Below are 25394 nucleotides of genomic sequence, written 5' to 3'. Positions count from 1 at the left end.
TGAAATCTGAGTAAGGTCACTGGATGGTATCAAAGTCAATTTCCTAGTTGTGTTATTGTACAATAGTAACAGGATGCTATCATTCCAAGAAATTGCCTGGGGAAGGGTATATAGATCTCTCAGTATTATTTATTTTCCCCTTTTTTTTTTTTTTTTTTTTTTTTTTTTAAGACAGTGTCTTACTCTGTCACCCAGGCTGGAGTGCAGTGGCATGATCTTGGCTCAATGCAACCTCCACCTCCTGGGCTCAAACAATCCTCCTACCACAGCCTCCCAAGTAGCTGGGACTACAGGTGTGTGCCACCACACCTGGCTAATTTTTGTGTTTTTTGTAGAGATAGGGTCTCACCATGTTGCCCAGGCTGGTCTCAAACTCCTGGGCTCAAATGATCCGCCTGTCTCGGTCTCCCAAGTGCTGGGATCACAGGCATGAGCCATAGAACCCAGCGAATATTATTTCTTAAAACTGCAAATGAATCTACAGTTCTCAAAGTAAAAGGTATAAAAATTAAATAAAAACTGAAATGAAGAAAAAAAAGATGGTGCCAATATGGAATAGATTACATTCAAAAATGATATCTCTAAAACAATTATGAATATTTAACAATTAGAACTATTGAATCAGAGAAAATGATCCAAGAATTCTGACTTAGGTGGCTACAACATGTGGTACAGTCCTACTCCTATATATAATTCAGAATCTGTAGGAATTTCAAAAGAGAAGCAAATTAATACTGTATTTGGAATCGCTGCACAGTTGTACAGATTGCTTACTGCACAAGAGCTCCAGGCAAAGTGTCTAAGGGACGCTAAATCCAGCCTTCACTCTATTCTCCAATGTACCCATGGGACTATGTCTACCTGGAAGAGGAATCTTTTTAAAATTTCACAATGGCACACTTTGAGCTAACAGTGACTTACTTGTTAAGTAAACAACTTTCTTTTAAATTTAGGATAACCAACATTTATTATCTACTCTATGCCAAACACCTTTATATACTGAGTATCTACTCTATGCTTAGCACTTATAAATACTTTTTTTTCGGCGGGGCATGGGAGAAGTAGACACAGGGTCTAGCCATGTTGCCCAGGCTGGTTTGAACTCCTGGACTCAAGAAATCCTCCTGCTTCTGTCTCCCAACAGGGAGACAACAGGCATGTGCCATCACACTCGGCTAATTTTTGTTTATTTTGTAGAGATGTGGCCAGGGTTTCACCACGTTACCTAGGCTAGTCTCAAACTCCTGAGATTACAGACATGAGCCACTATGCCCAGCAGTCTTTTTCAATTTTAACATTTTATGATTCTAAGAAGTTTCAGACAAGGGGAAAAATTTAAAAGATAAAAGTTCATTTTAAAATCTTTTTTTTTTTTCTTACTGTACATGGTTTTTTTCTGTAAGATTTACCAAAAATCCTGCCTGCATTTGTACTTTACATGTATCAATGTGATGTGCCTATCTTGAAATATTAACTATAGCCAGAGATTGTTTTTCTTAATTGAGTATTACCCTCCTTCCTTTTTATCTCCAGCAAAACTTCACCACTTAGAAAAATAAACTGAGGCCAGGGGCGGTGGCTCAGGCCTGTAATCCCAGCATTTTGGGAGGCCGAGGCAGGTGGATCACTTGAGGTCAGGAGTTCAAGACCAGCCTGGCCAACATGGTGATACCCTGTCTCTACTAAAATAGCTGGGTGTGGAGGCAGGTCCCTGTAATCCCAGCTACTCGGGAGGCTGAGGCAGGAGAATCACTTGAACCTGGGAGGCAGAGGTTTCAGTGAGCTGAGATTGTGCCACTGCACTCTAGTCTGGGTCACAGAGTAAGACTGTCTCAAAAAAAAAAAACAAAACAAACAAACAAAAAAAAACAAACTAGAGAAGTAACTAATTTTGAAAGTGAAGACACAGCTGGAGCTGGTGGCTCAGGCCTGTAATCCCCAGCACTTTGGAAAGCTGAGGAAGGTGGGTCACTTGAGGTCAGGAGTTCGAGACCAGCCTGGCCAACATGGTAAAACCTCCATCTCTACTAAAAATACAAAAATTAGCCAGGCGTGGTCGTGCACACCTGTAATCCCAGCTACTCAGGAGGCTGAGGCAGGAGAATTGCTTGAACCCAAGAGGCAGAGGTTGCAGTGAGCCAAGATTGCACCACTGCACCCCAGCCTGGGGACAGAGCCAGACTAAGTCTCAAAAAAAAAAAAAAAAAAAGTGAAGACATAACTTTTCTTTATGAACTCACTTTCCATTCTCTCAGGTCATTTTCTGTTGACAAATGCAATGCCTTCCAAGAAAATACCTAGATCTGACGGAAGGATATAAAAGCTTATATTGGACTAAATCCAGCAAAAAGCAAATAATAGTCACTAATTAGCAAATTTTTAATATCTAATATCTGATATTTTTAAAGGTGCTTTAAAAAGTATAATATGGCCAGGCGCAGTGGCTCACACCTGTAATCCCAGCACTTTGGGAGACTGAGGTGGGTGGATCACTTGAGGTCAGGAGTTTGAGACCAGCCCGGCAAACATGGTGATACCCCGTCACTACTAAAAATACAAAAATTAGCCAGGCGTGGTGGTGGGCACCTGTAATCCCAGCTACTCGGGAGGCTGAGGCAGGAGAATCACTTGAACCCGGGAGGTGGACGTTGCAGTGAGCCAAGACAGTGCCACTGCACTCCAGCCTGGGCGACAAGAGCAAGACTCCATCTCAAAAAAAAAAAAAAAAAAAAAAAGAAATTACATATTTCTGTTTTAGGTTTGTGTGTATGTGTGTGTTTTAAGGAATTTGTTTTATGTGACACTAAAATATCTGTGGTTAGCATTTGATCGATTACACATCTGACTGAAATAAATTGAGTTGACAGTTTGTTGATGAAACCATATGGCAGGAGCTACTATGGGTAAAAAGGGAAATAACTCAAAGAAAAAACACCATTCAACTCCGAAGATCACTTACCTCATTTTTTTGCGAGTCATAATACTTCTAATTTCACTTCACTAGTCTTATTATGTCTTATGACGCTTTAATGCTCACATCCTAGATAAAGCTTGGAACAAATGCAGAGACATATAGCAAATATAAAAGGGAAGAGCATGAGATTGGGCTGGATTCTAAATGCAGCAGGAAGCTACTGAAGGATTCTGATCTGGGAAGCAACATAACCATAGCTGTGCATTAGGAAGATTAATCTTGTTTCAATATAGAGAATGGGTTAGGAAAGTAAGACTAGGAATAGCAAAAAAAAAACATTTTTAGTGTAGTCCAGTTCACAGCAGTGAGGGCCTGAATTACAGTACTAGTAACAAAAATAACTGGGAAGGACAGGAAGCAGAGGGGAGTGCAGCATGGTGCATAGACTTTTGAACCACACTGCCTGGGTCTAAATCCTAGCTCTGTCCCTTGCTAGCCATATGTCCTTGGACAAGGTCTTGTCCTGGGTACCCCAGCTTCCTTAACTATAAAAAAGGGACAGCAATAGTATCTATTCCCTTCCTGAGTTATGAGTAAATGTTTATATAAATCCCTGGCTAATATTATTATAGGGATAAAACATAAGGAGTAAAAGACTAGCTGAATGGAAAAGTGGAGTAAAATAAGGGGATAAGTGTGAGTTTTTAAGTTCTGTAACTTGAGGAAAACTTTTAAAACACAGACATTAAAAGGCAAGTTAGCAATATTTATCACTATGCATTGCAGTGATGTTCTTAAATAACAGAAACCAGAAACAAGCTAAATATCCATCAGTTGGGTGGCTGGTAAATTACAGCACATTCACACAACACAACACTTTCAGCCATGAAGAAGCATGAGATAAGTCTAAATGTGCTAACACAAAACAATCCCCAAAATATATCTTTAAGTTAAAAAAAAAGATGCAGAAAGAATACTTTGTTGTTGCACTTTGCTTTAATATAAAGATAACATACACCTATATGCACATATATGCAAATTCTACTTCTAGAAAGACACACTCTAGGGAGATGATACTGCTAGGGAGACAGAATGCAAAATGAGGGATCTCAAGTGGAAGAGACACTTTCTCCTCTTGCATACTGTTTGATTTTACCAAGTTTACATGTTTTCCCATTTAAAAAATTAATAAGACAAAAAAAAAAGACTTTTAGGAGGAAAGCTGGATGCATTCAATCATAGGAAATCATACTTACATATTTTAAGTAAGCATAACCTTTACGTGTTCTACAAGCTTGCCCAATACTGATACTGGTAAAAGTCTAATGATACAGAGTGTTCAAAACCACTTAAAAATTGGGCAGAAGACTATAGAACTCTTGAAAGTGAGAAGGAAAGGAGAAGCAAAGAAGGTCAATAAAGTAGGAGGAAGACAAGGACTGCTTACTTTAAAAAGTAAGGGAATGACCTTAAAAATAATTTGGGGAAAATAAAGCCTTAAAAAATATGCAGGCTAATAAAAATTAGGCTGCACCTGAAAATTCTAAGTAATTATGTCAATTTGTCATTTGAAATTCTTAATATATTTTCCAATGTTATAAATAGTTAATAGGTCAGTCCCTAGTCAGCCCACAAAGGCCTGCTATACCCTATTAGATTACTTATAATACTGTACTAATGGTAGTACAGATTCCACCATTTTATTTTGTTTTGTTGTTGCTGTTAAATTTTTTGTTTTTTTTGAGAAAGAGTCTCACTCTGTCACCCAGGCTGGAGTAGAGTGGTGCAAGGTCAGCTCACTGCAACCTCCACCTCCTGGGTTCAGGCGATTCTGATGTCTCAGCCTCCCAAGTAGCTGGGACTACAGGCACCAGCCACCACGCCTGGCTAATTTTGTGTATTTTTAGTAGACATGGGGTTTTGCCATGTTGACCAGACTGGTCTCGAACTCCTGACCTCAGGTGATCCACTCACCGCGGCCTCCCAAAGTACTGGCATTACAGGCATGAGCCACTGCACCCGGCTGGGTCTACCATTTTAATATCTTATCCTACTCAAGCTCTCAGGTATATTTGACAAGGTAGCCTCTCCCTCCTTCTTGAAACATGTTTTTCTCTTGACTTTTGTGAAACCAAGCAGTCCTGGTCTTCCTCCTACCTCACTAACCTTCTTTGCTTGCTTCTCCTTTCCTTCTCACTTTCAAGAGTTATATAGTCTTTTGACCAATTTGTAAAAACATTCTTTGTTTTTTTTTCTGAGATGGAGTCTTGCTCTGTCCCCCAAGCTAGAGTGCAGAGGCGTGATCTCGGCTCACTGCAACCTCTGCCTCCTGGGTTCAAGCAATTCTCCTGCCTCAGCCTCCCCAGTAGCTGGAATTACAGGCACCCACCACCACATCTGGCTAATTTTTGTATTTTTAGTAGAGACGGGGTTTCACCATATTGGCCAGGCTGGTCTCAAACTCCCAACCTCAGGTGATCCACCCATCTTGGCCTCTCAAAGTGCTGGGTATGAGCCACCGCACATGGCTAAAAATATTCTTTGGTGAACTCATCCAGTCCAAAGGCTTGTTAATAATTTCAAAAAACATTGTGAGCCTCACCATCTCCCTTAAGTTTGATTTTTTTAATGTAAAGATTATTTACTGTATATCCTTACTTGGAGGTCAGATAGGCATCTCAAGCTTAACACTGCCAAAACAAAACTCTTGATTTGCCCCCTGCAATCCTGCTGCTTCAGATCTGCTCCATCACATTTGATGAGATCGTCATCTATCCAATTGCTCAAGACAAAAACTTAGGAGTCTTTTTTTTTCTTTTCCCAACTCACTGCAACCTCTGCCTCCTGGGTTCAAGCAATTCTTGTGCCTCAGCCTCCCAAGTAGCTGGGACTAAAGGCACGCACCACCACGCCCGGCTAATTTTTGTATTTTTAGTAGAGACGGGGTTTTGCCATGTTGGCCAGGCTGGCCTCAAACTCCTGACCTCAAGTGATCCGCCTGCCTTGGCCTCCCAAAGTGCTGGGATTACAGGAGTGAACCACCGCATCTAGCCTTGTTAGCAAACTTCTTGATTCTTCTCTCTCCTTCATATCTCACAGCAAATCCTATTAATGCTACTTTCGAAATACATCTCATATTCAACCACTTCCAACCACCAATATAGCACCATGCCCCAGTCTAAGCCACCACAATCTTTTTAGCAAAGTACTTCTATAGTCTTCTAAATGACCTCCATGTGTCCTTATTACCATGTCCCACTAGCCATTCTCCAACCAGCAGCTAGAGGGAGCTTTAGAAAATAATAAATCATATTACATCACTCCTCTGCTTAAAACTACCCAATAGTTACCCTTCAATTTTATAATAAAGATCATAAATTCAGTTTTAGGCTTGCTAAGCTTGAGAAATGTGAAGCATATAATTGTAGATAGGGAGAAAACAAGGAAATGGCCCTCAAAAGAGATCTGGGCTGAAATTACAAACTGGCATAACTTATTGGCATATACATAGATACTGAAAATCACAGATTTGGAAGAGAACACCGCAAGTAAGTTGAAAAGAGAAGGGTGGGAACACAGAACCAAGAATTGAGAACTCTCATATGTAATGTCCTGGTGGAAGGGAAAGAGTTGACAAAGACGACTAAGGATGAGGCGAGACACATAAATGGAAAACGAGACCTGACGCCCAGGAAGCCAAAAGGGAAAAGGATGTTTAAAAATGAAGGGAGATCAAGGCAGATGGAGATTTTAAAATGTTCCTTTGACTTGACACACATAAGTCATTTGTGGGTTTGTTTTTTTGTTTTTGAGATGGAGTCTCACTGTCACCCAGGTTGGAGTGCAGTGACGCAATCTCAGCTCACTACAACCTCCGCCTCCGGGGTTCAAGTGATTCTCCTGCCTCAGCCTCCCAAAGTGCTGGGATTAAAAGAGAGAATAGGAAAAAATGCTATGTAGATTAAAGTATACATGGGTGGGTCTAAAAAGATGACTAGGAGAATGGCACTTTAGAAAGAAGAAATGGTATGTACAAAATCAAGAAACAGTGTAGCACAGGAAATTCCAAGTTTTTAAAAAATCTCTCCTCTCAACCTACCTTGTTCCAAGAATTTAACGCAACTAACTGAAAATACTTCTGCATAGCTGAAATATAAAATGAAAGACATAAATGGGGAGGGTAAAGAGGTAGAAAGGGACAAATAGAGTGAGGGTAAGGAGGAAGAATCAACAACACAATTCCTTATCAAATTGTGACCAATTCGATAAGGAATGAGTAAAAGGAAGGAATCTCATGTGATTCCCACATTTCTGGCTTGACTCACTAAATTGATGATATAGCCATTAAATCAGTCAGGATAAGAAGCACAGGATGAAGTAACAGGTTTGGCAAGAAAAATGATGAAATTGTTTTTTGAAAATGTTGTATTTGAGGTACTCATCAGTCAGTTGGTAGAAACATCTAGAAGCTGTTGGCAAACAGGCCAGAAAGAGAGATGTGGGTTAGACATAGATGTAGGTTTAATCAGGACATTAATGATATCTTACTAAGAGTAAGAAGGGGAAACAAACAGATATACTCTTGAATACCAATATTAAGGGGCAGATAAAGGAAAACTAACAGGAAGTTCAAGAGATAAAAGAATAACTAAGAGCTCTTTAGGAATAGAAACTTTATTTAATTATGTATTCCCAGGGTCTAGCATAGGAGACAGTTAAAACCAAATTCTAGAGAAGCTGGGTAGGATGAAAACTAAGAGCTATCTACTGGAGTTAGCAATTAGGACATTATTACCTTAGTAAGAGCACTTGAGTAGAACGATGGAGGCAGAAGTGAGACTGCAAAAGACTGAAGAGAAGAAAAAAAAAGAAATTAAAATAAACAACAGAGTCTATTCTTTCTGAAAGCCTGGTTGTGACAGACAGAAGTAAAACAGGCCACCAGCTAGGAAAAAAACCTAAAATGTTACTCATATGGTAAACTGAGGAGAGATTCCACCTAATAAAATAACAGAAAACATAAACAAGCCTTGTGAGTAAAACATTTAAATATACAACAGTTTTAAGAGAATCCCAAATTCCTACAGGTGATAAGTTATTATGCAGTATTAAATGAAACACTTGATAAAGAACTAAAAGGAAAGTAAAATATCAAAATGTTGATATAGCTGTCTTTAAGTGGAATCACAACGGATGATTTTCTCCTTGTCTCAATTTTTCTACATTTTCCAATTTGGGGGTTTTTTTTGAGGCAGGGTCTCACTCTGTTGCCCAGGCTAAAGTGCAGTGGCATGATCGCAGCTCACTACAGCCTCAACCTTCTGGGCTCAGACAATCCTCCTGCCTCAGTGTCCCAAGTGCTGGGATTAGCTGGGATTACAGGCATGTGCCCCAACAGCTGGCTAATTTTGTTTATTTTTTGTAAAGACAAGGTCTAACTATGTTACCCATGCTGGTCTCAAACTCCTGAACTTAAGCCATTTGCCCGCCTTGGCCTTCCAAAGTGCTGGGATTATAGGTGTGAGCCACCACACCCAGCCCATTATCCAAATTTTAATTAATGAGTTTGTATTCCTTTCATATAGTGGTTGTGGTAGGGGGTGGGAGACAACAGATTTTACAAAAACTAATGTCTCTTTTCTTTTAAAGAGATTCTAGTTCTAGAAAGGTAGACAATAGAGAGAAATATAAACAGAGAACAGAAAAGAAATGGAAGGGAAAAATAAAACCAACACAGAAATGAAATCTTCATTGGAAGTAGCACAAAGGAGTACACACACTGCTGAAAACGTACTAAGGGACATATTAATAGATGACAGAATTGAGAAAGGCAGGCAAAACATAAATGACCTGTGAGAACCACAAAATATTGTTGACATAAACTCAAGATCTAAATAAATGGAAATACATCTCATGTTCACAGACTAGAAGACTTAACATCATCAAAATGCCAGGTGTGGTGGCTCACGCCTGTAATCCCAGCACTTTGGGAGGCCAAGGCAGGTGGATTTCCTGAGCTCAAGAGTTCGAGACCAGCCTGGGCAACATGGTAAAACCCTGTCTCTACTAAAATACAAAAAATTAGCGGGGCGTGGCAGCATGCGCCTGTAATCCCAGCTACTGGGGAGGCTGAGACAGAAGAATCACTTGAACCCAGGAGGCGGAGGTTGCAGTGAGCCAAGATCGTGCCACTGCACTCCAGCCTGGGTAACAGAGCGAGATTCCATCTCAAAATAAATAAATAAATAAACAATATCAAAATGACAACACTGCCCAAATTGATTTACAGACTCAATGCAATCCCTATCAGAACCCCAGCTGATAAAATGACAATCCCTTGTACAAAGTGAATCCCTTGTACAAAATGACTCTCAAATTTATATGGCATTGCAAGGGACCCAGAATAGCCAAAATAACCCTAAAAGGGAGGAATAAATTAGGGGGACTCAAACTGTCCTGTCAAAACTTACTGCAGGCTGGGCATGGTGGCTCACACCTGTAATCCCAGCATTTTGGGAGACCAAGGCGGGCCGATCACCTGAGGTCAGGAGTTTGAGACCAGCCTCACCAACATGGAGAAACCCCATCTCTACTAAAAATACAAAATTAGCTGGGCGTGGTGGTGCATGCCTGTAATCCCAGCTACCTGGGAGGCTGAGGCAGGAGAACTGCTTGAACCCGGGAGGCGGAGGTTGCAGTGAGTCAAGATTGCTCCGCTGCACTGCAGCATGGGCAACAAGAGTGAAACTCCAACTCAAAAAAAAAAAAAAAAAAAACACAAATCTTACTGCAAAGCAACAATAATTGAAGCAGTATGGTGTTGGTACATGAACAGACATACAGATCAATGGAATGGAACTCAGAGTCCAGAAATAAACCCATACATTTATGGTCAATTGATTTTGACAAGAGTGCCAAAACCTGTTCAGTGGGGAAAGAATAGTCTTTCAACAGATAGTGCTGGGACAATTGGATAGGCAGTTGAGATAATCCTTATCTCATACTGAATACAAAAGTTAACTCAAAATGGATCAAAGACATAAATATAAGAGCAAAACTATGAAGCTCTTAGAGAAAAACAGGAACAAGTCTTCATGATCTTGGATTTGGCAAAAGATTCTAAGATATGACACTGAAATGGAACCAACAAAATAAATTAGACTTCATCAAGATTGAAAACTTTTCTGCTTTAAAGAGCACAATCAAGAAAATGAAAAGACAATCACAGAATGGGAGAAAATATATGCAAATCACACACAGGACAATGGATTTGTATCTAGAATATATAAAGACCTCCTATAACAACAATAAAAAGACAACCCAATTAAAAATGGGGCAAAGGATCTGAATAAGTATTTCTCCAGAGAGGAAATGGCCAACACATACAAATAACCAACAATCACATGAAACGATGCTCAATATCATTACTCATCAGGGAAATACAAACCAAAAACCACAATGAGATGCCACCTTACACTCACTAGGACTGTTAGAATAAAAAAGAATAAAAATCTCATAGGCCAGGTGCAGTGGCTCACGCCCGTAATCCCAACACTTTGGGAGGCTGAGGTGGGCAGATCACCTGAGGTCAGGAGTTCAAGAGCAGCCTGGCCAACATGGTGAAACCCCATCTCTACTAAAAATACAAAAATTAGCCAGGTGTAGTGGTAGGCACCTGCAATCCCAGCTACTCGGGAGGCTGAGCCAGGAGAATCGCTTGAACCCGGAGACGGAGGTTGCAGTGAGCCAAGACCACACCGCACTCCAGCCTGGGCGACAGAACAAGACTCCATTTCAAAAAAAAAAAAAAAAACTTAGCCGGGTGTGATGGTACACACCTGTAATGCCAGCTACTCAGGAGGCTGAGGCAGGAAAATCGCTTAAACCCGGGAGGTGGAGGTTGCAGTGAGCCAAGATCGCACCAATGCTCTCCAGCCTGGGTGACAGAGCGAGGCTCTATCTCAAAAAGAAAAAAAAAAGAGAATAAAAATTTCATATACAGCAAATGTTGGCAAGGATATGGAGAAATCAGAACCCTCATACAGTGCAGGTGGGAAAGTAAAATTCCAGCCACTTTGAAAAACAGTCTGGCAGTTCTTCAACTGATTGAACGTAGAACACAGAATTACCATATGACTCAACAATTCTACTTGTACATACAGACTTAAGAGAAACAAAAATATATGTCCATAGAAATTTATATGTCAACATTTACAGCAGCATTATTCATAATAGCCAAAAAGGAAAAACAACCTAAATATCCATCAACAGATGAATGGATAAACAAAATGGGTCTACCCATACAATGGAATATTATTCTATCATAAAATGCAATGATGTACTGATACCTTCTACAACATGCATGAACCTTGAAAACATTACGCAAAGTAAAAGACGCCAGACACAAAAGGCCACATACTATTACTATATGATTCCGTTCATATGAGAAAGTTTGTAACAGGGAAATCTACAGAGACAAAAAATAGATGAATAATTGCTTAGGGCTAGGGTGAGGGAATGAGGAAGGGGAACAGGAGGATAAGGGGATGATGGCTAAAGGATAAAGAGCTTACTCTTGAGGTGATGAATTGTTCTAGAATTGAATGCAGTGATGGCTGTGCATATCTGTGAATATACTAGAAACCATTGACTTTCACACTTCAAATGTATGAATTGTATGACATGTGAATTACATCTCCATAAAGCTGTTAAAATACATAGAAATGGAATGTTTTTTTAAAAAACTTAAGGGCCAGGCATGGTAGCGCACATCTCTAATCCCAGTATTTTGGGAGGCCGAGGTAGAAGGATGGCTTGAGGCCAGGAGTTCAAGACCAGCCTGGGTAACACAGCAAGACCCCCATCTCTACAAAAAATTTAAAAATTAGCTGGGCATGATGGGCACATACCTGTCATCCCAGCTACTTGGGAGGCTGAGGTGGAAGGATCGCTTCAGCCTGGGAGGTTGAGGCTGCAGTGAGTCATGATTGTACCACTGCACTCAAGCCTGAGTGAGAGAATGAGATCCTGTCTCTAAACAAAACAAAACAACACTTGAAAAGGATAAACTACTCTGTGTTTAAAAAAATTCAAGATGGAATGTCAAAATATTCAGAAAATAATTACAAAGAGAAGCTTACAATCAACAGTACACAACTAAAGCAGGGTTCAGAAGAAATCGCATTTAAACATATGAAATGAACATTTAAACACATGAAAAAAAATATGAAGAATGAAAGAAATATTAAGCATCCAACATAAGAAGACAGAAATACAAACCACAAAATACAGTGTGGAAAGCCAAAGGGAGGATTTAAAACTAAAAGAAAAAAAATTAATAAAAAAAAGAAAATAGTGGAACTAAGTTTTAAAAATCCAAGAGCAGGTTATGAACAAGGGCAAAGCCTCACATAACACAAAATAAGAAATTATAATGAGTAGTCGCAAACCCAGGAAATAACTGTTTAACCATAAAAGAATACCTTGGTCAATTCACACAAATAATTTTGAAAATCTAGATGAACTGGGTGATTTTCTAGGTTAACATAAATTATCAAAGCTACCCCCAAAAGATATAAATTGTAAGAAGCCAACTATCAGAGAAGAATGATATAATTGGTCCGCACATGGTAGCTCACACCTATAATCCCAGCACTTTGGGAGGCCGAGGCAGGAGGATTGCTTGAGAATTTGGGAGGCCGAGGCAGGAGGATTGCTTAAGCTTGGGAATTCAAGACCAACCGGGGCAACGAGACCCCACTGCTACAAAAAAAAATTTTTTTTTAATTAGCCAGGTGTGATGGTGTACACCTGTAGTCCCAGCTACTCAGATGGCTGAGGAAGGAGGATCCCTTGAGCCCAGGAGTTTGAGGCTGCAGTGACCCATGATGGTGCCACTACATTCCAGCCCAGGCAACAGTGTGAGATCCCGTCTCAAAAAAACTAAGAAGTATGATATAATTGGACAATATAATTGTCTAAGAGCTACTTCTACCCCCTAAAAAAGAGGAGGTCCAAATGACTTCATGGGGAATTCAACAAAACCTTTAACTTCAATGCCATTTAACCATAGAGGGGAAAAAAATGCATAGAAAAAGAAAGGAAGGGCTAGGCACAGTGGCTCACACCTGTAATCCCAGTACTTTGGGAGGCTGAGGTGAGAGGATGACTCCAGGCCAGCAGTTTGCAACCAGCCTAGGCAACATAGCAAGGCCTTATCTCTACAAAAAAAATTTAAAAATAAGCTGGGTGTGCTGGTGCACACCTGTAGTCCTAGCTACTTGGGAGCCTAAAGCAAGAGGTTGGCTTGTGACCAGGAGTTCAAGGCTGCAGTGAGCTATGATTGCACCACTGCACTCCAGCCTGGGCGACAGAAGGAAGGAGGGAGGGTGGAAGGGAGGGAGGGAGAAAGGGAGGAAGGGAGGGAAGGAGGAAGGGAGAAAGGGAGGCAGGGAGCAAGGGAGGAAGGAAGGGAGGGAGGCAGGAAAGGAGGGAGGATGGGTGGGAAGGGAGGGAGAGAGGGGGAAAGGGGAGGGTAGGGGAGAGGGAGGGAGGGAAAGAAGGAAGGAAGGAAGGAAGGAAGGAAGGAAGGAAGGAAGGAAGGAAGGAAGGAAGGAAGGAAGGAAGGAAGGAAGGCAGGCAAGCTTTGAAATAGTTTTATAAAAGTGGAAACAAAATAACACAATTAAAAAAACAGAAAGGAAAATGAAAACGCCTATGAGGAGTGATGCAAAATTTCTAAGTAAAGTTTAGCAAACAGAACCTAGCAGTACGTTTAAAATACTAATACACCACGACAAAGTAAGTTAATTCAGGAATACAAGAATGGTTCAGTAACAATAAATCCATTAGTACAATCTACCACAATAATAGATCAAAGGAGAAAAATTACATTATAATTCCCATAGATGCTGAAAAGGCATTAGCAACATTACTTCCATTTACTAAAAAAATACTTAGGCCTGGCATGGTGACTCACACCTGTAATCCCAGCACTTTGGGAAGCTGAGGTGGGTGAATCACTTGAGGACAGGAGTTCAAGGCCAGCCTGGCCAACATGGTGAAACCCTGTCTCTATTAAAAATACAAAAGTTAGCCGGACGTTGTCGCGGGCACCTATAGTCCCAGCTACCCGGGAGGCTGAGCCAGGAGAATCACTTGAACCCAGGAGGCAAATGTTGCAGTGAGCTGAGATCGAGCCACTGCACTCCAGCCTGGGCAACAGAGTAAGACTCTGGCTCAAAAAAAAAAACAAAAAAAAAAACTTAAAAATATGGGCCGAGGCAGACGGGTCACGAGGTCAGGAGATCGAGATCATCCTGGGCTAACACGGTGAAATCCCGTCTCTACTAAAAATACAAAAAAAAAAAAAAAAAAGTTAGCCAGGCATAGTGGCGGGCGGGCACCTGTAGTCCCAGCTACTCGGGAGGCTGAGGCAGGAGAATGGCGTGAACCCGGGAGGCGGAGCTTGCAGTGAGCCGAGATCACACCACCGCACTCCAGCCTGGGAAACTGAGCAAGACTTCGTCTCAAAAAAAAAAAAAAAAGGTAACAGCTGAATACTTTAACATGATAAAATATGTACGCTTCAATCTAAAGCCAGATCTAATCTTAATAGGAAAGCATTAAAAATATCCAATTGAAGTAAGGAATAGGACAAAGCTCCACTACTATCTTATTGTTTAGTATTTTTGGAAAGTACTAGCCAAATCAATTGAACAAAAAAAAGAAATAGGTATAAAAAGTTAAAGGAGGGGCCAGGCACAGTGGCTCCCAGCACTTTGGGAGGCCGAGGAGGGCGGACCACAAGGTCAGGAGATCGAGACCATCCTGGCTAACACGGTGAAACCCCGTCTCTACTAAAAATACAAAAAATTAGCTGCGCGTGGCAGCACACGCCTGTAGTCTCAGCTACTCAGGAGGCTGAGGCAGGAGAATGACGTGAACCCAGGAGGCAGAGGTTGCAGTTAGCTGAGACCACAGTATTACACTCCAGCCTGGGCAGCAAAGCGAGACTCTGTCTCAACAACAACTAAAAAAAGTGAAAAGGAGGGCAGGGCGCGGAGGCTTATACCTGTAATCCTAGCACTTTGGGAGGCCAAGACAGAATGATCACTTGAGCCCAGGAGTTTGAGATCAGCCTGGGCAACACAGCAAGACTTCATCTCTATTCTTATTTTATTTTTATTTTATTTATTTATTTTTGGAGATAGGAGTCTTGCTCTGTCACGCAGGCTGAAGTGCAGTAGCGCAATCTTCGCTCACTGCAACCTCCGCCTCCAGGGTTCAAGCGATTCTCCTGCCTCAGTCTCCTGAGCAGCTGGGACTACAGGCATGAACTACCAAGTCCAGCTAGTTTTTGTGTGTGTGTTTTCAGTAGAGACGGGGTTTCACCATATTGGCTAGGCTGATCTCAAACTCCTGACCTCAAGTGATCCGCCTGTCTCAGCCTCTCAAAGTACTGAGATTACAGGCATGAGCCAACACACTCGGCCTATTTTTAAAAAAGAAAAAAAAATGAAAAGGAGAAGATAAAATTATCATTATTCAGCAATTACATAATTATTTAGCTATACCTGTTACTCTATAGAAAAACAACTGGGAAACTATTATAGATAATATTAGAATTCTTAAGGTGGCTAGGTATAAAATTAATACTCAAAATTTAATACATAATTCAAATAATAATAATAATTCAAACAACCACATAAAAGTTATAAAAGAAAGTAGAAAGCCCAGCAGGGCGTGGTGGCTCACGCCTGTAATCCCAGCACTTTGGGAGGCTGAGGTGGGCGGATCACAAGGTCAGGAAATCAAGACCATCCTGGCTAACGTGGTGAAACCCCATCTCTACTAAAAATACAAAAAATTAGCCAGGTGTGGTGGCAGGCGCCTGTAGTCCCAGCTACTCGGGAAACTGAGGGAGGAGAATGGCGTGAACCCGGGAGGCAGAGCTTGCAGTGAGCCAAGATCGCACCACCGCACTCCAGCCTGGGTGACAGAGCGAGACTCTGTCTCAAAAAAAAAAAAAAAAAAAAAAAGAAAGTAGAAACCCCATTTACAATAGCAACAAACAAGATAAACACCAAGGAATAAACAAAATAAGAAATGTGAGCGGTCTATATGAAAAAAACTTTTTAATGTTGATAGATGCAAAATAAGACTTGAATGACAATAAATACATGTACTGTTCTTTTTTTTTTTTTTTTTTTTGAGACAGAGTCTTGTTCTGTCACCCAGGCTGGAGTGCAGTGGCACAATCTTGGCTCACTGCAACCTCGGCCTCCCAGGTTCAAGCGATTCTCCTGCCTCAGCCTCCCCAGTAGCTGGGATTACAAGCACCTGCCACCAAGAGCAGCTAAGTTTTATATTTTTAGCAGAGATGGGGTTTCTCCATGCTGCCAGACTGGTCTCGAACTCCAGGCCTCAAATGATCCACCTGCCTCAGCATCCCAAAGTGTTGGGATTAAAGGCGTGAGCCACCGTGCCTGGTCACATATACTGTTCTTGAACATAAAGAAATGAATATAGACCCTGTTCTTGAACCTCAAAACGATGTCAATTATCTCTAAATTAATCTATAAACATAATACAATACCAATAAAAATACCAACAGGACAGAGGAGCAGGACTTGGTTAGCTAATTCTAAGTCATATAGAAAAATAAACAAAGAAAACTTCCCAGGAATACTCTGGGAAGTAGAATGAGGAAGATGATAACCAAGGAATGGGGTCATTAGGTATAAAAATGTAATCTGATCAATGAAACAGAATAAAAGTCCAGTAATAACCTCAAATTATATGTAGGAACTAAGTACACCTATAGACAACATTTCAATCAGTAGGGCAAAGTTGAACTAAATGAAGGAAACTGCCGTAACTGGGAAGCCATCTGGAAGAAAAGTAAAGTTGGATTCCTACCTCGACACTTTACTCAACTTACATTTTGTGTGGGTAAGTGTATTTAACTTAAAAATAAAATTACAAAAGTACCTGGAGAAAACACAAGAATATTTAATTCTAATTAGAAATAATAATAAAATAGGGAAGGCCTTTCTTATGACACAAAACCTAGACTCTGAAAAGACTGATAAATTTAACAACAAAACATTTAATTTCTGATGAAAAAATAGACCATAAACAAAGTCAAAAGGCAAATGAAAAACTGTGAAAAATATCTGCAACATGTATCAAAGGCTAAGAACTGATTTCATTAAAATACAGAGTTTCTGTAAACCAGGGGTCAGCAACCCGCAGACCATGGACCCCTGGTACCGGTCCATGGCATGTTAGGAACCTGGCCACACAGCAGGAGGTGAGTGGTGGACGAATAAGCATTCCTGCCAGAGCCCAGCCTCCTGTCAGATAAGGCATTAGATTCTCATAGGAGTGCTACCTCTGCAGTGAACTGTGCACGCAAGGGATCTAGGCTGTGCGCTTCTTATGAGTCTCCAGTGCCTAATGACCTGAGGTGGAACAGTTTCATCCCGAAACCATTCCCCTCACTGCTCCACCCCGCCATCCCTGTCCATGGAAAAACTGTTTTCCACAAAACCCGTCCCTGGTGCCAAAAAGGTTGAGGACCACCTTTATAAACAATATGAACCATCCCAATAGAAAAATGAACAAAAAATATAAACGGGTCTATAAATAAAGGAAACAAATAAATGGCTCTTATATCCACCTACTGAAAAGATGCTTAAGAAAAATATTCCTATTAAACTGACAATTTAAAAAACGTTTGATAACCCACTCCATTACCAAGAGAACAAAGAAGACAGCACTCGAACACCAACAGGAAAACACAAACTTGAAATCTGACAGTATCTATCAAAGTTTAAGCAGTAAACATATATCCTTTGACCCAGAAACTGTACTTCTACAAATGTATTCTAAAGAGAGACTCTCTCATATGCAAAAATTATATATGTATAGGGATATTTGTTGTATCACTATTTGTATTAGCAAGACTGTAAACATCTTAAATACCCAACCAAACAAAGGAATACTATCATCTCCACAAAGTCCTTCCCGTCCCCTCATGCCTGGAAAAAATACACAAGAAATGTATCATTGGTTGCTTCTAGGGAAGGAAGTCAATTAGCTGCGGTCAAAGGAAGAAGAAAAACTTGTCTTTTACCATATACCTTTTTGTACCATTTGGATTTTATACACATTACTTAAGATGCTTAAGTTAAGACTACAGTATTATTTTTACCCAGCTTTACCAACTGTCACATTTTTCCTTCTTTTTCTTTGTCAGTTTTCCAGTTCCCACGTTAGCAACGTTTAACTGTTTTCCCAGTTAATCACGGTATTTAATCAAACTCACACAGTTAAATCACAACAGCTACCTGAATTCCATTGTCCCATGATCCCCTTGCTCCTGAGCTCTCTCTGCATACTTATTCTACAAAAAGCACAATTCCCTGCTCGTTACTAGGTGTACAGAAATTATGAGTTAGTAAAAATCCAGGAGTAAAAAGCTATTAATTTCTTGGCCTATGAGGCAAACACATAATCACCACTGAACTTCAGAAAACTGCAGAAAGGGCCGGGCACGGTGGCTCAAGCCTGTAATCCCAGCACTTAGGGAGGCCAAGACGGGCGGATCACGAGGTCAGGAGATCGAGACCATCCTGGCTAACACGGTGAAACCCCGTCTCTACTAAAAATACAAAAAACTAGCCGGGCGAGGTGGCGGGCGCCTGTAGTCCCAGCTACTCCGGAGGCTGAGGCAGGAGAATGGCGTGAACCCGGGAGGCGGAGCTTGCAGTGAGCTAAGATCCGGCCACTGTACTCCAGCCCGGGCTATAGAGCAAGACTCTGTCTCAAAAAAAAGAAAACAGCAGAAAGGCAAGTGCTCAAAAAAAAGGTTTCACAAACTATCGTTTGTGCTGTCGCAATGGATGCAGACTCTAATCCACTACTTTACATTAAAGAACCTGATTTTGGCCCGGCACGGTGGCTCACGCCTGTAATCCCAACACTTTGGGAGGCCAAGGTGGGTGGATCACAAGATCAGGAGTTCGAGACCAGTCTGGCCAACATGATGAAACTCCGTCTCTACTAAAAATACAAAAATTAGCACAGTGGCGCACACCTATAATCCCAACTACTCAGGAGGCTGAGGCAGGAGAATTGCTTGAACCCGGGAAGCAGAGGTTGCAGTGAGCCGACACTGTGCCACTGCACTCCAGCCTGGGTGACAGAGCAAGACTCCGTCTCAGAAAAAAAAAAAAAAAAAGACAGAAACTGATTTTAACCACCTATTCAGAGTCAATGTGGCTAGAGAGTATTGAACCACACTAATCAAACTCCCTAGACATTAATGTGCTATATATAATGCCAATGTATTAATTTAGAATTTTAAAAATATATGTATATGTGTATGGTATATATGTACATATATGTGTATATAAGTACACACACATACATCTCAAGAGTATCAAATCATGCATATCAAGGAATCACATACAAATGGTAAAGTATGCCCAAGGAGAGCCACATGATGCTATGAGTGTTATAGGAAGAGACCAAGACAGAAAGGTCAGGGAAGGCTTCTGTATAAAAAACATTTTGATCAAACTGAGATCTAATGGAAGAAAAGTTAAAATAAGAGAATGGAATGAGGAGTAAGAAGGTTCTTGGATGATGGAAAAGCTTGTGCAATGGATCTGGGGCAGGAGGAAGCACAATACATCTAAGCGGGCAGAAAAAGATCAACGACCAAGAGAACATAACACAGGATTAACTGTAGAGTTAGAGAGGAGTCAGACGACACAGTGCTTTTGAGCACTGTGTCTTAGAATAATTTGCCTTATCCTAAGAGCAATAAAAAGGTTGTGAGCAGGGATGAGAATGTATTTGGGCTTGCAAAAAGACTGGTGTGCTATATGAATTGGAGGGCAGGAGTAGAAGCAGGAATACTGCTTAAAAAGCTCCTACAGGAGACCTAAGTGAGGGATGGCGGCACCGTGGATTGGAGTTATGGCAGGAGTAAAAAAAACAGGACTTGGTAAATGATTACACCTGAAGTGCAAGGGAGAAGAAAATATTGACGAGGATGCCCAAGTTTCAAGTTTGCACAACTGGATGCATAAAGGAGCTATCACTGAAAGAGGGTGAGAACACTCCAGGAAGACGAGGTTGTTTTGTTTGGTTTCATTGGGGGCTGGATGGAGGGTTGAGACGTAAAAAGAAAGAAAAGGTTCTAAGTGTCAGTAACTGGAAGTCTTGGTAGACAAGGATGAAAAATGGAACACGGGGCTGGCTGGGCGCCGTGACTCACACCTGTAATCCCACCACTTTGGGAAGCTGAAGCGGGAGGATCACTTGAGGCCAGGAGTTCGAGCCCAGCCTGGCCAACACGGCAAAACCCCATCTCTACCAAAAATACAAAAAATTAGCCAGATGCGGTGGCCCGCACCTCTAATCTACTTGGGAGACTGAGACAGAAGAATTGCTAGATTTTGGGAGGCAAAGGTTGCAGTAAGCCAAGACCGTGCCACTGCACTCCAGCCTGGGCCACAGAGTGAGACTGTCTCAAAAAAAAAGAAAAAAAAGAGACAAATGGGATTTAGAGGTCAAAAGAGAGAGAGAGTGAGCTATAGCAGAGTTGGGTTTTTTTGTTTGTTTTTTGTTTTTAATTTTTAACTTGAGATGTGGTTTTGCTTTGTTGCCCAGGCTGGCCTTGAACTCCTAGGCTCAAGCGATCCTCCCAACTTGGCTTGTCAAAGTGCTGGGGTTACAGACATGAACCATCATGACCAGTTGCTACAGTACACTTTAAAAAAAATTTTTTTTGGCTGGGCAAGGTGGCTCATGCCTGTAATCCCAGCACTTTGGAAGGCTGAGACAGGCAGATCACCTGAGTTCAAGAGTTCAAGACCAGCCTGGCCAACATGATAAAACCCTGTCTCTACTAAAAATACAAAAACTAACCAGGCGTGGTGGTGGGTGCCTGTAATTTCAGCTACTCAGGAGGCTGAGGCAGGAGAATTGCTTGAACCCAGAAAGCGGAGGTTGCAGTGAGCCGAGATGGCGACACTGCACTCCAGCCTGGAGGACAGAGCGAGACTCCATCTCAATAAATAAATTAATTAATTTTTTTAAAAAAAGGTTTTATCTCCAAGGCCCGTCAACCAAGCCTAGACATCCTACTCCTCCCCATCACCTAAAATCTTTTAAAATCTATCAAAATACAAGAAAAGGGAGAGGCTTAAAATGCAATACCTAGGAGAATAAAGAATTAGTATGAAAGAATTTCAAACTATATAATACACTGAGATATCAGATGTGTCCCAGTTTTGAGAATGAGTAAAGGAGCAATGAAGTGTCAATCAAGAGAAAAGAGAAGCCGAAAAAAGAGACTGATGACCCCACTTTACAAATTTTCACAGTTTAGACACGTTTATCTTTACCTCCGGGTAAATGGCTGTTCTTGGTCTTGTGTGCTAAGGGAATGCAGAAATAGCTCACACTGAAGCCCCTTAGCAGAAATCATGGCTTCCACTGCCATCATGTGGTTGCAGTGAGGAAGTGCACCAACCAGGTTCTAGGAACCTAGGAATGCCTACATGAAGCCCATGGTATAATTAATCCGTGATCAAAGACCTAAAGATTACGGTAGAAGAGGGCAAACTGGTGACAGTGCTTGCTAAGAGATCCATCTTCTAAGCTGTCAATACACAAAAATCTAAGTTTGTATTGTTAATTGGGAGTAAGAAAAAAGATTGCTTCTTTTTTCTTTTTCATGTTAAGGATCATATATTTGGAAATTCTAGGGTGCCCAGTCTGATATTAACATCTCAAACCCAACTTCTGGTATATTATATGATTACTTACAAATGCCTCGATTTAATTTTAATGGCGCATATAAATGGTGTAATGTACATTTATACATTGTACATTGTACAATGTTACACATCAATAACATCACAAACATAAGCAATTGTCTCATTAAATGTGCTAAATTAATTTCCTTTGTCATCTTCAATTTAATCCAATAATAATTTTTGACTACTTAGAAGTATAAGGCACAGTCATAAGTACAATTCAAAAAAATCAATTCATCATGTTCTCAAAACTCATCAGCTAAACAAACATATCACTAATATAATCAATATTATTCACAAAAAAACACGATGAATAATTAATGCATCATTCCTGATAGTTCTTTTCATAGTAAAAATAGGCTTGCCCAGTGGGATATTTGACATCCTGTGCATTATTTAATTCCCTACCTTCCTTCTACTAGATTGAATATTCGATTACAAACGTACCTCTTTAAAATTGTCTACACATACGTATCCACTTGATTTTATTTTGTTTTCAAAAGCATCTGAACTCAAGACTACAGCACTGTAGACCAAAATGTGAAATAATGGTATTGGGTACATTTTTCCAATTCTTAGTTGTTTTTATATCGTAAACACAGCATAATTTTGTCACTAAGTATATTTTTGATCTTCACTTTCTCCCCTAAAACCTAGACCCCATTATCCATTCTGTCTCTGGACATTCCAAAATATTAATAATCCAACTAGTTTTCCCTAATTCTGTAGGTTCTCTTTCCCATATACTCCCCAGCCAACACTCCCCCACCCCTTTCTTCTGTTTCAGAATGCCTCTTACACACACACCCCGGGTAGTTTTTACAAAATCACTCCTTGGAATGCGCTTCCCTCTTCTCTCCTTAACTTGGCACCCTTTTTGAAATAATTTCCCACAGCTAGGCGCCAATGTCTTTCATTTACAAGATCAAACTGCGGAAGGGGAAGAGATTGGGAACCGAGTAACCGAAACATTTGGAAATGTCAATGAGACAGTGGCCTCTCCTTTGAAAAGAAAACACAACTCTCAGTACAGAGCTTTCAACAGAGCAAAGATACTTTTCTTCGCTGTGCTCCTGTTCCCTCCCTGACCTCAAAGACACCTTCCCTTTTCTCTGATCCCCAGTCCCTCTGCTATGCGTGGGGCCTGCCTTTCCTCCTCCCAAGGAAAAGAAAGCCAGGGAGAAAAAGAAAAGGTAGCAGTCACCTTCCCGCCCGCCGCGCCCGCAAGCGGTCAGGACCCTGTCCCACGACTCACCTGGCAGGTGCGGCCGCCCGGAGAGTTGCACGAAGCGGTTGAGCTGGCCAGTCCCCCGACCCACGCTGCCCCCACTGCCCCCGCCGGCCCCGCTACCTCCGCCACCAGCGCCGGCGGCGCCTCCTCCCCTCCGGCGGTTCCTGTCCCAGCCCTGGGCGGCCGACATGACCCGCTAACGATTGCCGCAGCCCGGTCCCGTCAGCGCCTGACCCGGCGGCACCAGCGGAACCTGCTTCCTGGGCTCCTTCAGAGACCCAGGAGACAGGGGAAGGGGGCAGCGCCCGGTCCCACCAGAGACCAATGACTTACCGCCTTGGTGAAAGGCAGCCAATGGTCAGTCGTTTTCTTGGTAGGTGGAGGGAGGCGGAGAGAAACGTGGTAACCATAGCTATGCCTAAAAAAAAAAAAAAAGTGGGGAGAGAGAAAGGCAGAAGCAGCCACTCCTCGCTCTCATCGTCCGTGCTGGGCTGGCCGGCGTCACCCCGACTCCTGCGGGACCAGGCGGGCCAATCGAAGGCCGAGTGTCAGAGGCCGCGCCTGCGGAAACACGGCGGCGGCCAGTGCCTCAGGTTTGGTTAGGGTTCAGGAACTCTTTCCCATAAACATTGCAATCAGACACTGGATATAAGCATAATACACATATTTGGGGGCAATACGGTATTCTGCCAGCTTTTCAGACTGAGATCCCATTCCCTGACAGTTGACACAAAGGGCTTGCTTGGGGTCGGGGTGGGTGAGGGGACCCAGGGGCGGAGTCAAAGCTAAAATGTAAGAACCAGATATTCCTGGGTTTCATTTGTCTTTCAGTCGGATTAACTGCACTCGTCCCTGTATAAGCCACGTCCCAATCAAACAGTTTTAAACCTGGTTAACAAATACGAGAAAATGCTCACTCTCACCAGTAATCTTAGAAATACAAAATAAAACCCCAATGAGAAACCATTTTTGGCTTATTACATCAGTAAAGATTTTTCAAATAACACCTGGCAGTGTGTGGAATGCCAAGAAAAAGGTATTCTCATAGATGGCTGATGGCTCTGTAAATATTTTTGTTCACTCAAACTCCTTTTGGCTAGTAGAAAATTTTAATCAGCTTGGAAGATATATAATCAAAAGGAAATGTAAAATTAAATAAAAGGCAGTAAAGGGTATGGAAGATCAAGATCAAAGAAAACTTTCGATGTGCCTATCAGGAGTTCCTATTGTTCCAAAATTAAACAGAAATTTTGGCTTGAGACTTACTGGGCGCATTGCAAACTGGGAAAACAGACTACACACTGATGTTTCTAAATGATAAGGAAAAAGCATATCAAATTCCTCAAGGGAAACAAAACTTTTCAAGGTCCTTAGATGTGACAGATTTTTTTTTTCTTTTGCATTAGAAGAATCTTTCATGGTTTCAGGGAAAAAAAGAAATTCTGCTGGAGCTGAGGACAAATACCCTTTGGTCCTGGTGTGCAAATTTCTGGTCGCCACTGGCCCTGCCTCCTTGTTTTCCTACTCCAGTCCCTGTAGGCAGAGATGTTTTAGCTACTAGCACCATAGCACACTACTTATGAAATGTTTGAGACTTAAAAAAAAAAAAAAAAAAAAAAAAAAGCCTGTGGTTCTAAAATACGAAAAACAATATATGTTAACTTTTTTTTTTTTTTTTTTTGAGACGGAGTCTTGCGCTGTCGCCGAGACTGGGGTGCAAAGGCATGATCTTGGTTCACTGCAACCTCTGCCTTTCAGGTTCAAACAATTCTCCTGTCTCAGCCTCCCAAGTAGCTGGGATTACAGGCATGTACCACCACACCTGGCTAATTTTTATATTTTTAGTAGAGATGGGTTTCCACCATGTCAGCCAGGCTGGTCTCCACCTCCTGATCTCAGGTGATCCACCTGCCTCAGTCTTCCAAAGTGATGGGATTACAGGTGCAAGCCACCGCGTCCAGCCCGTGTTAACTTTTCTAAAGAACCTATACCTTTGAGTAACCAAATTGTAAATGAGGGAAACTTTCTCTTTAAAAGAGTAGTCCAAGTAATAAATAAATAAGGAATGATATGACGTCACCATTTTGCAACCCCTAATGAATTAAGAGATCTACCCATTGAGCATCAACCACTGTTAGTGTCACAAAATAAGAGGTGAGACATTATGTGCCATTCTGGGGCGGGGAAGCAGTTGAACAATTCTGCTTGAGATGACACTAAAAAGGTAAACCTCACCAAGGAGCTTAAATTGAATCTTAATGGAGTGAGGAGCATTGAAGGGTTTAAGCAGAGAGGTGACACGATCAGATTTATGTTTTCAAAGATCACTCCAGCTACACTGAACTCAGTTGGGTAGTTTTTTTTTTGCTTTTTGTTTTTTTTGGTTTTTGAGATGGAATTTCACTCTTGTTGC

General features: G+C 41.4%; 1 protein-coding gene across 4 annotated transcripts in view; it reads right to left on the bottom strand.

Annotated features, from left to right (window-relative positions):
• Window positions 1-23287, bottom strand: part of KLHDC10 (kelch domain containing 10) — a 68461-nt gene extending 45174 nt beyond the window's left edge. For 3 of the 4 annotated variants that reach the window (XM_007982904.3, XM_007982905.3, XM_007982906.3), the window contains exon 1: window positions 23006-23287. In XM_007982904.3, coding sequence (XP_007981095.2) covers window positions 23006-23171 — 166 coding nt within the window. In that variant the 5' untranslated portion in view covers window positions 23172-23287. The remainder of the gene's footprint in view (window positions 1-23005) is intronic. The other variant, XM_007982907.3, reaches the window with a different exon arrangement.
• Between the last annotated feature and the right edge of the window lie 2107 nt (window positions 23288-25394).

This window comes from Chlorocebus sabaeus, chromosome 21 (genome assembly GCF_047675955.1).
Source record: "Chlorocebus sabaeus isolate Y175 chromosome 21, mChlSab1.0.hap1, whole genome shotgun sequence".
NCBI classification, from domain to species: Eukaryota; Metazoa; Chordata; class Mammalia; order Primates; family Cercopithecidae; genus Chlorocebus; species Chlorocebus sabaeus.
The sequence above is the reverse complement of the archived record's forward strand: the minus strand, read 5'-3'. Positions and strand labels throughout refer to the sequence as shown.